Source organism: Seriola dumerili, unplaced genomic scaffold (genome assembly GCF_002260705.1).
Source record: "Seriola dumerili isolate Sdu_G_001 unplaced genomic scaffold, Sdu_1.0 BDQW01005691.1, whole genome shotgun sequence".
Taxonomy (NCBI): Eukaryota; Metazoa; Chordata; class Actinopteri; order Carangiformes; family Carangidae; genus Seriola; species Seriola dumerili.
In genome coordinates, this window is record NW_019179946.1 from 211,800 (window position 1) to 226,529 (window position 14,730).

A 14,730-nucleotide genomic window follows, 5' to 3' on the forward strand; every position below is an offset into this window, starting at 1 on the left:
CTCAGAGAAGCTGAAGACTGTTTAAAACACAAATTTTCAAATTTGTAACACCTTTATTCTATTTGTCACTACACAAAACACAGCTTAACCAGATGGGGTTTCCTATTTAGACCAGGTGTAAAAATTACTAGGCTATACTTAGACTTTTGTTTACAACAGTTTCGATTTTTCTATTTATCTAAACACAAAAGATGTGATTTCACAGTTTTTTTTTCATAACTATGTCAAATCAGACCAGGTTTAGATCAAAAACCACACTGCTAAGACTTGTCAAATGTGGCCCACAGTAGTCCAGGGAAGCGTGTGTTTCAAATTTATGAATCAAAATACAAAAAGGGCGTGTTTCGCTGCTTTCCCTGCACCTACATGGGCTAGAGAAAGCATCTTTAACGATTAAGGCGACGAATCACTCCCTGGGAAACATTGAGGTCACGAACTAGCCTAAGCTTCTTATTTCCGATGTTTCCCCTAGTCCATGAACGCAGCACCGGGCCTGGCGCTTCGGTCGCCTCCGGAGCTCTTCTCCGTATCCGTCAAACGAGTCGTGCGCAACCGGCTACAAACACCGGTAGACGACAGGTGGTGTCCCTCCAGAGGACCGACTCTCCGTGAGAGTGAGTGTCAGCTTCATTTAAAAACTAGTTGCAGCTTTAAAAACCATCATGGCAGATCTGTGGAGTTATCGGCTGTGCTGCGGTTCCTCATCACCCAATTACAGCGACACTTAAAGACGCATTTCTCCTCCTGATATGCCCTTCTCTTCACCAGCCCGGGCGGTCTGTTTGTTTCTAACGAGGGCGTCGACGTTTTGTTGTGTTTTTGTACGATCTGCTGTTGCGGTTTTCTGATCTCACACTCGGAAACGGCAGCAGCGACGCACCGAGGAGGAGCATCCCCCTGGTGTTTATTACAGGAGAGGACGCACCACAAGCCAGGGACTCGACTCTGAGACAGACAAGAGCAAACATGTTCGAGACCAGAGGAATCCCCTTTGTCCTGCTCGACATAGCCTGTCTGGTTCTAGGTATGTGTTTAAATGTCTTTCGCTGACTGTTGGGTGCTGTTTTGTTCCTGCCATTATTGATATAAGCCGATTTGTGAGCTGATATAATCCTCCTGTTCGGATATTTAACAGCTTGCCATCACGTGAAGGGAGTGGTGAATGCTCAGTAGCCGGCCAGTGCGATTTACTGAGACTTTGCTGTGTTTAACTCAATTGATTTTAACCTCTAATGGTACCACTAATCTATTAGTATGTTTACATCACTTGTAATATGTCTTTAGTCTCTGTTCAAGTGGGCTCAAGAGTTGCTATAGATTTATTTTCTCAGTGCAAGGAAGAATTACATGTTCTTTGTTTCCATTGTATGCAAATTACTGGCACTCCAAAGTCTTTTCAATGGTTGAAGATGCTCATGGGAATCAAATGGTTAATAATGACGCTGTGTTGTAGAGTGCAACAGTTTGTAATTACATATTGGATGCAGTACATCCCTGCAATAATTCTGATCAATATTGTATTAGTTAATATGTACTTGTATTATGTAATGTTTTATTATGGCTAATGGCTTCATTATGTCATGATTCATTGGTTAATGTTTAATTTATTTACATAATCAAAGTTGAAGTCTGAACACATGCCTATATATATAAACGTATTTCTACTGGAATAGATTTAAACATATGACTTGAAATTGCAACTTACAATTATATTTATTAACAATTCATCTGTCCATTATTTTCTCAATTAATCGATTAGTTGTTTGGTCAATAAAATGTGACACACTGTGAGGTACATCCCATTCCAAGCTCCCACAGCCCATGTTGATGTCTTCAGATGTCTTGTTTTGTCTGATCAACCGGCCAAAATCCAGATATATTTACCATCATGTGTGACAAGGAAAAACATCAGATCCTCACATTTGAGAACGCAGACTCAGCAAATGTTTGACATTTTTGCTTAACGAAAGACAAATCGATGAATTGACTTATTGTTGCAGCACAAGTCAGTGTCTTATATTTTGCAGATCACTGACTACTGTGTCATTCACTCACATATTCAAAGATCGAGTTTACTCACGTCTGTCTGGTTTCTACTGTCGTAAATCAAACTTGTGAAATTTCTTACATCAGTTCAGGATGTTGCTGATACACTGTTTCACATGGCAGCTCTACCTTTCAGTCTGTGTTTTAAAAACCACGTGCCTGCTCTGGCACAGTTCACCATGATCTGAAACCATTAAATGGCGGGCTCTTACAGTTCACTCATATCAGGCCTCAGATATTTGTATCTCTCTCAGCCAGTCCTAACGTCTTTATATTAGATAATAGGAATCATTGTGAAAGTGCTCACAGGGCTATTCTTTTCAGTTTTTGCTGCGTAAGCACAGACACCGTCTCTTGGGCTTTTAAATCTGATTATGAATTATTGATTTGCACCATGACTTATACAGCTATGGCTTCCCTTGCACAGTCTACAGTCTACACATTTACTTCCAGGATAAAATTAATGTTCATTTGTTCTTAGACATATAGAAATATAATAATTTGTGTCTGATATGGTTTTTACACAAAAGGATTAATTATCCAGTGAAACAAAACTATATTCACTAATTTTCTCTCATTGGAAATACTATGATTGCCCATTTAAAAAAAAAACAAAAAAAACTTTTAACTACTAGGATGTTTCCTGCTTCACTGTGAAGCCCATTCTCTGTGTATGTGCGCTGGAGGCTTCAAGGTTTGACATTACACTTGTGCATGTTGAGTATCGGACCATAATTGGCCCCTAAACTAGTTTTAAACTTAGCTTTAATGTGAAAACAGATGAACTGATGAATGTGAAAGCAGCCATCTCTTATTGAGCACCTACATCCTTATGCACAGTGAAGGTCAAACATCTAAGTAACAATAAGTAAAACACATTTGAGTGCAGGGGTGGACTTTGACATATGGAACTGTCAGGGCTACTGCTTTATTTTACAATGCATAATTTAGTAAGCTCCTTTCAGCAGCGCATGTGCATTGAGAAGCAGTATGACTGGACAAACTGTGTGTGCTGTTTGGATGGCTGATGCAGAAGCAAACTTGATTATTCTGCGAAGTCATGCATAGCTGCATGTTACCAAACATGCACATACATGCATTAAGAACACAGCTCGAACAAATTTTATTTTTTGAAGTGCATAAAGAGCAGAGAGAGTAGACTGCAGGCTGCCAATGAGTCTTGTTAAAGGGTTAAATGCAAATGTGTATTTATGTTAAAATACCCACATTTTTCTTTCTTTCTGTCCATGTCTTTGTGTTGAGAAGCATTTTAGTTGCAGAGTTATGGACATGAGAGCAAATCAAACAAAGTGCAACACTGCTATTTACTGCATTTAGAAAGTGACTCGGGGGGGGGGGGGGGGTGTCCTGCCGTTTAGCCTGTATGTGTTTCTGTCCCGACACTCTGGCATTTCCAGCTGTTGGAGCCAATCAACTTAGGATGGCACAGCTGACAGTGTCAACAGCTGCAGAAACGGCAGGCAGAACAAACATACCAGAAAGGGTTAATAAGTAGTTCATAAGCAGTTTGTGGGTGAAGGTGTATCTTCACGTAATTCCATGTGTTTGTGCCTATTGTGCCATTTGTAAACATTGCGTGTTACTGTGCATTACAGCTCAGTAACAGACCCCCACTTTCTGCTTGAGTGGATGAACGACTGTGTCTTTTCCCCACTGTACAATGGGCTAAATGGGCCAAACAGCCAGAGAAATGACAGCTGCATTACACTCAGACTTTAGACTGTCAAAACTAATTAGCATAATCTGTTATCTTTATCTGTAGGGAGAGTTAAGCTATGTCCACAGCTCCTTTCACAGCAGTTTGAGTCAAGGCTCCATCCAAAAAATTGAACAATCCCCCCTGCTGAAAAACTGGCCAAAGATAACGTCATTTTTTTGGAGTGATGAAGTCATTGCTGCCGAGTGTTTGTACTGTGTAATACATCATGTTGCAGAGTATCTGACTGAGCTAAGTAATACACATTTTCTGACTTAAAAGAGCAAGGCGAGAAATATTTTCTGTTTTTCTTATGATGAACAAATGTTATGAAAAGACCAAAATAAACAAGGAATTAATGCTATTAACAAGGATTGTCTGTGTATCCAAAGCCTGTTAGAGCTTCATTGTTGTCCAAAAACTGTTAAAAACACATGAATGAGCCACACTGCTGCACCGGGTGATGTGTTCCTATATAACACCGCCCTGCTGCTGTAAATGGTCACTAATGCACCAATTGGGAATAAATCCACAGCTGAAACTAGTCCTAAACAAATGCACAATTTAGTCCCATTTTATCAATATTTTCTAAAAAACCACAGAAAATTTTTCTCTTTTTTTTTTTTTTTTTCTCAAAAAAAGCAATATTAGTGACCAATATTTAAAGATTTACATATTAAGAACCAATGGGCTTGTGGTTGAGTGTTATAGCATATTGATTGCTGGTTTTGGTCTTTTCATTGGCTTTAATGGCAGTAGGAAACATGTACACAGGATGAAGCCAGTCTTATCCTTTAATTCAACTGCTAGAAAAGGTGGGGGTCTCTCATTTCTGTCATAAAGACTATAAACAAATTGAATTTGTCCCATATCTATGCCTTTCTCCATTTTATCATGATGGTAATTCACTAGAGTCACTTCCACCTGAGAAATGGCAGATTTGAAGACCTCAACCTTTTTCTTTCGGCACCCTCACTTTCCCTACCAATGCTTCTCTTGACCTCTGACCTTCCTCCATCCACAGGAGGTCTGCCTCTGGCAGCCTTTAACCTGGGTAAGATCCGCCCCTACCAGAGGGGCTTTTTCTGTAACGATGACAGCATCAACTACCCTTTCCACAGCAGCACAATCACCTCCACAGTACTCTACACTGTGGGCTTTGCCCTGCCCATTAGCTGCGTAAGTAGGAATCAAATCAAGACAGGCATGACATAGACGCACAACCTGTATCATAGAAAATATGTGGACTTGTCAAACATAGGTGTAACTAAGAACATTAAAGCATTGCAAGGTGTGCCAGGCCCTTTGATATGATGTATGATGGTTTATCAGCACACCTCCATAGAGAACAGAAAGGATTATTGTTGTCAGCTAAACATGTGTTTTGATATGTGAGAAAACAACAGAGCCAGCAAGACCAGCATGTTCAGAACCAACAGATTTCCTGAACCTAATTCAGGGTTCAAAATGAATATTTTCCTCTTTTATACAACAGATCCCTTCATTTGTACAATGGCACATCTGCCTGTTATTCAAAACAAATATCTACAGCGGGTTTTGTTTAGTTCTGCTACTGTTTCCTGCTCAGGGTGAGGTTTGTGGCCTTGTTGGTGTTCACCCACAGTTGTATACAAAAAGCAAAAGGGGAAGGAAGATGTCCACTTTAAAACCAAGAGAAACCAAAATAAATCAGCCATAGAGGAGTAAATATTAAATCCTGTTGCATCCAGACACACATAAAAAAAAAAACTGACATAGAATATATTTCTTTTACCAACATTTTGCCTGCCACAGCAGGATTTATAAAACTGTCTGCTAAAAATTAGAATATTATTTTATGGAGATTTTAATCAGTGTGTAGGTCCATATTTAGTTTCCAGAAATCTTTATTATTTTCAATCAATAGTCCAGCACTAAACATTTGGTCCAGCCAAACACACAGACTCAACCTCATATAAAAGACCCAAACCACAAATTAATCTATTAATCTAAATATGGGTGATAAGAGGTAATGCCAGGCTTTTTCTTCTTCTTCTTCTTATTGATTTCAATGTTAATCTCTTAGGAAAACTTTCTGTCACTGTTGTCAATTAGTGCAACAGACATGCAGGCTGTGTGCTGTGCGCTTCTGTTCCTTAAAATAGCAGGAATGCTCTTCTGGACCAGAGCAATTGTTTTCAGAGAATGACAGAGGCAGAAAGTGCTGCTGGTGTGTGGGTTTTGCTTTCGCTTGTGTGTGTGTGTGTGTGTGTCAGTGATTTATCTCTTCCTCAGTCTTTCATGTATCACGAATAATCATAATCTCAATCTGTGACGCCTTTTTGATCTCAGATGCTACTGTCGTTTCAATTTTTGAACAACTCGCTGCCTGCCAGAGGAAGGTGTGGCAGAATATGTGTGCGGTTAGAGCTTGAAAAACTGTTATAGGAAGAGGTAAAGCGTGTTCTTTTGCTAAAAAGAAGGGAAATAAAGAAGCAGCGAGAGGAAGTGAAAGAGAATGTGGGTAATGTGTTGTGTTTCAGTCACGTAAGGGACGTACAGTATGTGAGACCCCTGCTTTTCCTCACATGCCGACAGCTCCAGCTTCCTGTGGGTCTGTTGATGAGTCAGTCAACAGATCTAGAAACAAAATCCCTGATTTTAAAAACCTGACCCGCTGCACCTATCACAGCCTCACAGACAAAATACTGAGGCTCACTTCTCAATAACCTGCTCAGAAATGTCTTTTTGTGCTCTAAAGTTTAACTTTTCTCTATTAACATCTGCTAATGGTCAACTTTTAACTTAATCTGTGCCAACATTGACCAACACTTAACCATTAATATTTGCACCCTAATGTCCCTGGAAGTTGGCGAGGATGCAGAGGATGCAACATTTGGTGTGACCGTCTCACATGGCTCCTGTCTCCTGCTTTGCACAGGCTCACACTGTTGCATTATGTGTCGAGCCCCTGTGACATCTTTTTATAACCTGTATTTTTTTTTTCCCTTGTATTTTCTCTCATTGCTTCTCTGCTAGCTGGACTCCCATTTGCAATACTCAATGTGCGACACAGTCCTTTCCACCGGGGCTTTTTCTGTAATGATGATTCAATCAAGTACCCGCTTAAAGAGGACACCATTTCCTATCAGTTGTTAGGAGGTGTTATGATTCCCATCACAATACTCACTGTAAGTGCATCTGTTTTGTTTTCTGCTAACGGTTTTATGGTACTTATGGATTGATAGTACCTCTCATGTTTTCTCACCTTCTGTGTTTGCTGCTTATCTCGATCCACTTTTACACTCTTAACTTCTCTTTTCTCTTAATGCATGGTTACTGCTGTATACATTATTCTGTAATAATGTATGTTTTTTTTTATTGCTTGCATAAACCATCACTACCATTAACTGTAGCTTCATTTCCTAATAACGTAAGGTAGAATCTGCTTTCAGAAAGGCGATCTGAGACACAGGCCTTTACTTTGAAACTCACCTCCACCAAGTTAATCTGCAGCCGATGCGACAGTTTGCAGAAAGACCGTATTGTAAATGTGTGTGAAAAATTACAATAGCACTTACAGAGTCTAAAATAGAGACAAAAGTGAAAATATCCATTCACTAAAGGCTAATAAAGTTTTACAAAAAGTTTCCATACTGTAGGTTTTGCCTTCATGGACGAATAAAATAAGGCTGACAACCACCTTCCATCGTAAACAGATAAAAAGCATTCAGCTGTAGTAAGGTAAAAAGCTCTTTGATAAACAGATGCCTTTAAGCTTTAGTGAGCTTAAGTTGTTAGTTCTCTTATTCAAAGCTCATAAAGCCACATAAAGGAACAAAGACCCGTCAACAGCTTGTATGTTAGACGAGTCTAACTCCTCTGGGCTTGTTATCTATTAACGGCATTGCATAACAAACACATTCACAGGCACCTGAACCACAACATGATCAACAGAGGGAATTCATGAGTCATTCACCTGATGTACCACACATCACGTGAACACATACTGTATGTAAAAGATCAAATATGCAATATGTTTTACTACAAGCTCTAAAAAGAGGCGTGATTCCCTTTAAACTTTTAGATCAAACTAAATTATACATGTTTAGTATTTTAAGTGGACATCTTCCTGTGGCCGTGATATTTTTAACAGTGTTTACTATCTCAGAAGGGTGCAGGCAAATTATAGAAGTCTTAGAATGTATTTAAAGGAATAGTTTTGACGTTTTGGGAAATAAGATTTTTTATGCCCAGAATTAGGTGAGAAGATTGATACCACTCCACCACCACGTTTACCAAATATGAGATATGAAAGTAATAACAATCCTCTCAGCTAACTCTTGGCAAGAAAACAAATAAGTGTATTTAGTCAAACTGCTCCTGATATTGCTGTTCCATAATAATCTAAACAATTTACAACCAACCCCATTATTTTAGATGACGAGAGTGATGAGGGGATTAGGGAGTATTGCTGGCTCTGATGTTGTAGTTTTCATTCAGTTGCATCTTTCAGTTGTCATTTGGCATTTTGTATTTCTGTACAGACCTCTAACTCTGTATCATCTCCTCCCCCCACCTTACAGATGGTCATTGGCGAGTGCCTTTTAGTTTATCTAAATCGCATCAAATCCAAGTCGTCTTTCGGCAGCTATGTTGCCAGTGTTTACAAAGCCATCGGTACCTTCCTCTTTGGTGCCGCCATGAGCCAGTCTCTGACCGACATAGCCAAGTATTCCATTGGCCGGCTCAGGCCGCACTTCCTGGATGTTTGCAAGCCTGATTGGAAACACATCAACTGTTCATTGGGGGTTTATATCGAAGACTTCACGTGCACTGGAGACGCAACGATGGTCAATGAGGGCAGGTAGGTGTTGTATGTCAAAACCCCCGTTTTTGTCTCTCCCCATGTCATTGTTTCAGGTTGATTTTCATTCTGACGTCTCTCTGAACATTGTTCTACTGTCACTCTGTGAGAGAAGGTCAGAGCTGATAAAAATGTTGACACATGGCATCAGTTGTTTCTTTGCAGTGAGCTCAACGTGCAGCAGCAAGTGGTGATAGGTGCTTTATAGACTTTGCCGCTGAATGTTGTTGTAGCTTTTCCCTTTTGTATGCAGCCTTGAAATTTAAATTCAAACTGGTACCGCTCCAGGTTCTTATTTTGTTGCTCAATAGATTAATGAATGCATTGTATTGTAACAGGCTCATGGTGTGAGTACAAAGGGCGATGGTTAAATGTGTCACTATGAATAATTATACAATTTCTTTTTTCTCCTTTTGACCTAGCAACTGTTTATTTCAATCTGTTTGGTTAAAGTGCTGAGGATTACACTCTCTTTACAGAAACAGAACCACTTGCCCTGAACCCACAAAATCACTGTTTTTAAATTAAATAAAATGAAAGACTGAAAATTGGAATCATGTATAAAGTTAAAAAAAATCACTTATTACCTGAGAGTATCTAAAGTTTTTTTTTTTTTTTTAAAGAGGGAAAATCTTTTTGATTTGAGAGAAATGTGCAAAACAGATTATGAGAACCAGTGTAATAAAAAAAAAGGTATTTGATGGTATTTCAGTTAAAGGGGTTTTTTTTTTTTTTTTTAAAGAGGGAAAATCTTTTTGATTTGAGAGAAATGTGCAAAACAGATTATGAGAACCAGTGTAATAAAAAAAAAGGTATTTGATGGTATTTCAGTTAAAGGGGTGAATTTATAGAACAGCTGTGATGAGGAATTGAAAACATGTAGCAGCCACATGAGTGCTGGATTTGCTACAGGTTACTGTAGGTAAGATGCTGCTAGCTTTGCTTTTAAATCTTTATGTTGTGTTATTCTGTTGTTTCAACTGTAGTATTTGAGTAATTGTCTTCTTTAAATCATTTCTTGCCTTACTGTCTCTGTTATTGATTGCAAACTGAAATAAGTTTAAAAAAAAAGATGTGCCGGGATTGCACCAGCATGACCCCCTGAAGGTGTTGGACATTGACTTTGTAGTTAATATGTACATACAGATGATACAAGGAAGTGTTTTTAGTAAGATGAAGTGTGAAGCATTTGTAGCACACTAAACTGGACACCATGGGATTGAGTAATATTGCAGGAATGTAAAGCTTGTTTTGATTATGATCTCCGTTCCTTATCAGCTCAGAGCAGGAGGAAATATAGTGGGAGGAGAGGATATCCACCTCTCGTTCTGATGTATTAACGACCACGGAGAGCAGCAGTAATTATAGAAGCAGAGGCCTGAATAGTGAGATCAGCTGTGCCGATTGTATCGGTGTGAAGCAGGGTTTATTACGGGCTACGAGGAGTTCTCTACTCTGTATTCTACTGTTCTACTGAAAGGTTAAGTTTTTCTACTTAGAGTGTCAGAGTGTTATGTATGTTGTCGAGTTTGAGCTGAGAGGAAATGTGCACACCCAGCCCTCTCTCCTCTGGGTTATCTGCTGTACATTTACCAGGGTGTGGTGACACTTCCTGGAGCCCCATTGCCACTCTGCCGTCTGTGTTTTTTTTTTTTTAACGTAGCATAAAGGGACAAACATCTATCAGCAGGCCAAAATAAAGATCTGGTGTGTCGAGGAAAATATCCAAGGCTTTTAAAAGTCAGGAAATCGTTTATTTCCAGCTCCTCTCTCTCTCTCTCTGTCTGTGTGTGTTTGGGATGGTCTGCATGTCACTAATAGAGCTAATAAATGCAGCAGGAGAGGAGACAGCAGGTTGTGTGGCGGCCTGCTCTAGATCATCTTACAGTAATATGATTCCTCCTCTGCTTAGTTTAACTTTCACTGGAGACAGGAAGCCTGATGTCAGAGCTGTCTGTTTGTTTTCATCTAAAAGAGAAAAATGCCATAGGTGCTCAAAGGTTTTGTGCTTCATGAAAAATATTAGATCACTTGTAAGGTGGTAATCCATAAGACACAAACCTTTTCCATCCTAATAGAAAGCATGAATAAACAATGAGTGAAGCTCTCTGTGGGTCTGACCAAGCTGCAGTTTTAACCTGACACCACAGAGGATGTATGGAGGTGAGCATTACCATTAAATTGGTGAGGTGTTTTTTTTTTTACCAACTGTAAGGACGTGGGGCGTGTTCTCCAACAAACACTGTTAGTGCTGAAATGATCAGTTGATTAATTAGTTAAATGAGTCTTAAACAAGTCTACAGCCATGCTAGCAGTTCTGTGAGGTTGTTCTTAGGCACAGGGATACTTTGAGCTAAATGCTATCACACTCACAGTGACAATGCAAGCTGACACTTAGGTTACTGTTTATTATGATCACCGTATTAGTTTAGTATGTTGGCATTCTGACATTTGCAAATTAGCATTCAATTTTATCCAAGTATGATTATTATTATTATTTCAGCTGAAACATTTTGACCTGTTGATTACATTGGATTGAAAGTTAATAGTGAAGTCATCCTGGAGAGACCAGGCCCAAATTTCAAGGTAATCTTACTGATATTTGTTGAGATCTGCCAGGTCTGAATCAAAGTGATGGACTAGCAGACCAACTGATTGACAGACCAACAGCGCCTCAGTGCTAGCATGGTTAGACAAATAGTCAAAACCAATGGCAGAGACTTTACTTGTGTATGGGTCTTCAGTGGTACAGGCAACTTGGTACAGGGTTACTATAAAACCCCAGAAGAGCTTTGTTTTGTTTTTTTAGCGTCTCCATGGTCCAGTTTGAGGGATTTTCCCTGCAAATTTATCCGGATAAGTCAGTAAAAGCTGCTTCTTGGAATAAGCAGCAGGTGGTTGGTCAACACTGCTGTCCAGACTCTGAAATACACATCTTATTTCATTCCAGCCTCCAACCCCTCATCAAGTGCCAGAGTGGAATAGCGTACCGAATAAGCCGGTGCACAGTAACATTACACTGTGTGTCCATACATGCCTGTTGCTGTAGACAACAGTAATAAAAACACAGCACTGTTGTTGTAAATGGGAAGTAGCTAAGGCAGGGAGGACGGGAGGACTTTGCAATCGTCCATATCCTGCAACATCGCAGAACACACACAACAGCAGCAAACACACTGACCTGCCTGTGAACATCGACTCAACCATTAAACCCCAAAAATGGGTGTGCCAGAATGTAGCGTTGTTGGGTTTGTGTGGGACTGACTAATTATGACCAATATATTAATACAAGATGTGTCAGTGTCTCCTAAAGAATTTAAGCACGTAGCCAAGTGTTGAGCTGTTCTTTTGTCTTTCTGTTGCAGGCTGTCCTTCTACTCCGGACACTCCTCTTTCTCCATGTACTGCATGCTGTTCCTGGCTGTAAGTACCTGCACCAGATACATATTGATCTGCAATTAAATCAGTCCTAATTTTACTGGAACGCCACACATAAATGATCCATTTATTGTCATGTTAATTTGCCATATCAAGCAACTGAGCAAAATGTGATGGTGATATTGATCAGTCCAGTTTGCAGGGATATATGCCTATTGGCCTTCTTGATAAGAGTAAGATGAGAAAATTGATACCACTCTCATGTCCGTCCATTAAATATAAAGCCACAGACTGCAGCAGGTTATCTTAGCTTAGCTTAGCATAAAGACTGAAAACGCGGAAACAGCTAGCCTGGCTCTGTCTAAAATTAATCTTATCGGATTAAACCAACACGATATAATGTGTTAATTATTGAGATTTAAGTGGATTTTGTAATGATTTGTGTTTCCCCTAGTTTCCAATCTGTATGCTAAGCTAAGCTAACAGGCTGCTGGTTATAGCTTCATATTTAGTGTACAGACAGGAGAGTATTGATAATCTCATCAAGATAGTGAATAAGCTTATTTCCCAAAATGTCAAACTATTCCTTTGAACTGCCACGCTTCAAGATTATGTCACACACATTTGATTTGATGACCTTGGTGACAGTTATTATCAGATCCGCTCTGACAGTTGCAGCATCGTTGAGAGTCGTGTTGTGTTTGTTCAGAGCAGATTTTACTGCCAAGCCCTGATAAACTTTATGGGCTGCTGATTCATTCAGCACCAGCAGATATAAATAGACACAGGGACAAAGTCCTGGCACCAACATAAAGCTCTCTCTCCCTCTGTATGGAGTGGAAGTTTAAGTATGAGAAACACAGCTTGACATTTAAACATTTACCTACCGGTAAATACCCTGGAGTGCCTTTCTTTTCTACCACCGCCAATTCAGTGACGTCAGAAAAGTCGTAACAGGAAGAGGAACATGCATTGGGATTAAGCGGCTTAGCTTGTTTGTCCTTGGTTCAAAAACAAAAAAAAAAAAGAAGAGAAAAGACACGCCCTGTTTTCAATACAAACAAAATTAAGTAGTCTTGTTTATGGCACAATGGAATGATGATGATTATGTTCAGCTGACCAAAGATTTTTCCATGATAAGTCATCCTGCTCCAGAGGTGGTGTGATATTTAATTATCAGGTTAAATTACGTATCCTGTTTCAGAGAATAGGTACACCTTATACAGATTTCAAGGTCACTTTGATAAACTGAAATGTGGCCTGCAGGAGATTTTCTCACCTTTAAAAGAAAGAGAAGGAAGTCAATAGTAGAGCTGATTACTTATATAAATAAATAAATAAATATATATATATACACAGGAAGTTTGTTGAATTCAGGGACATTTTTATTTTTTATTGCATTTTCCAGCATTGTCTCTAGTGTGGTAGTGGAACTGAGTGCACTCACTTCCCTGTCACTCTTGCACAAATGCTGCCTACTACAATGATCATTTTACAAGACTACTAAACCTACAATAATGCTCTCTGCCCTTTGTAATAATTGCCAGTGACTGTTATTTATCATGACTTCATATCAATACATACCCCGTGTCTTTCTCAGCTCTATCTGCAGGCTCGACTCCAGGTTGAATGGGCAAGGCTGCTGAGACCCACAATCCAGTTCTTCCTGATTGCTGCCTCAGTGTTCACAGGATTGTCAAGAGTGTCTGACTATAAACATCACTGGAGTGACGTGCTGACTGGACTCCTGCAGGGCGCCCTTATGGCCATCCTGGTGGTAAGTGCTGCACCTGTAATGTTGTTTTAAATTTAAAGGGAAAGTTTGACAGTCTGGCTAAAAATCCATCTACCAGCACCTCTGAAGCTTAAAGTGTGAAAACAGCTATTTGTGGTTTAACAGGCGGTTATATGCAGACTTATGTGCAGTTTAAACAAACCAACATTTCTGGTAATCAGTGAGCTGCTAGCTGTTTCCCCCATTTCCTGTCTTTAAGCTAAGCTAACAAGCTGCTGGCTATAGCCCTGTTTAGCATACAGACACGAGGGCACTATCAATCTCTTCTAACTCTTATCAAGAAAGCTCATAAGTGCATTTCCCAAAATGTATTACTTTACTATACCTGAGTGGCCTTCTTTAGGCAGAGCACAGATTTAAATATTTAAGCCCCACATCCATCTATGCCTTTTTTTTTTTTAATTCTCTACCTGTATCTTGCAGGTCTTCTTCGTGTCTGACTTTTTCAAGCCGCGTGCTGATGCTCATAAAGAGGCGGACATCCCACACACAACCCTGCAGGAGACCCCAACAAATGGAAACCACTTTGAGAGTCCAAACTAAGCTAAGCGAGAGTTGGAGGAGGAGGAGGAGGAGGAGGATGATACCTCTGCTCTGTCCAAACGCACACCCAGGATCAAATGCTCTCTAGCCTTTCATCTTGCGCAAATTCTCATCAGATACCCTGCATGGATTTACATTGTGGAGTACTTGATTAGCTAGTGGATGACTGTGCGTCCCAGAAGAAACTTTTGGAAGCTACACCTCAGGCCTGTTCAAGATTTTAAGACTTTATAATTTTAGACAATTTGCCATCTTGTCCACTGATTCTCCATTGAAGGAAAGTGGAGAGACAACCTGTCCAACCCTTGTAGATATGCTAAAGTGATGCAACCAGATGTAGGTTAGGGGCTAGAGATTCTGTAAGGACGTTAACCATCTATCTACTGAGCCGGTGGGAAGATCACT

General features: G+C 39.8%; 1 protein-coding gene across 2 annotated transcripts; it reads left to right on the top strand.

Moving 5' to 3' along the window:
* Positions 1 to 456: 456 nt before the first annotated feature.
* On the top strand, positions 457 to 14,719 carry plpp1 (phospholipid phosphatase 1). 2 transcript variants are annotated; one of them, XM_022769789.1, is made up of 6 exons: positions 457 to 1,024; positions 6,782 to 6,933; positions 8,329 to 8,609; positions 11,975 to 12,032; positions 13,588 to 13,764; positions 14,206 to 14,719. In XM_022769789.1, exons 1-6 carry the CDS (start codon positions 967 to 969, stop codon positions 14,323 to 14,325), a joined length of 846 nt encoding a protein of 281 aa, XP_022625510.1. In that variant the 5' UTR covers positions 457 to 966; the 3' UTR covers positions 14,326 to 14,719. The 2 variants fall into 2 exon arrangements, with proteins under 2 accessions (XP_022625510.1, XP_022625509.1); XM_022769788.1 differs by lacking the exon at positions 6,782 to 6,933 and adding an exon at positions 4,788 to 4,942 and having other exon boundaries at positions 458 to 1,024.
* Positions 14,720 to 14,730: the final 11 nt, after the last annotated feature.

What these genes read in the sequence shown, in the direction of transcription:
- plpp1 (XM_022769788.1), top strand. Translation starts at nt 967, where the DNA reads ATGTTCGAGACCAGAGGAATCCCCTTTGTCCTGCTCGACATAGCCTGT. An exon ending in TTGCCCTGCCCATTAGCTGC is followed by an intron (nt 4,943 to 8,328) that starts GTAAGTAGGAAT and finishes CCCACCTTACAG; the next exon opens with ATGGTCATTGGCGAGTGCCT. An exon ending in ACTGCATGCTGTTCCTGGCT is followed by an intron (nt 12,033 to 13,587) that starts GTAAGTACCTGC and finishes TGTCTTTCTCAG; the next exon opens with CTCTATCTGCAGGCTCGACT.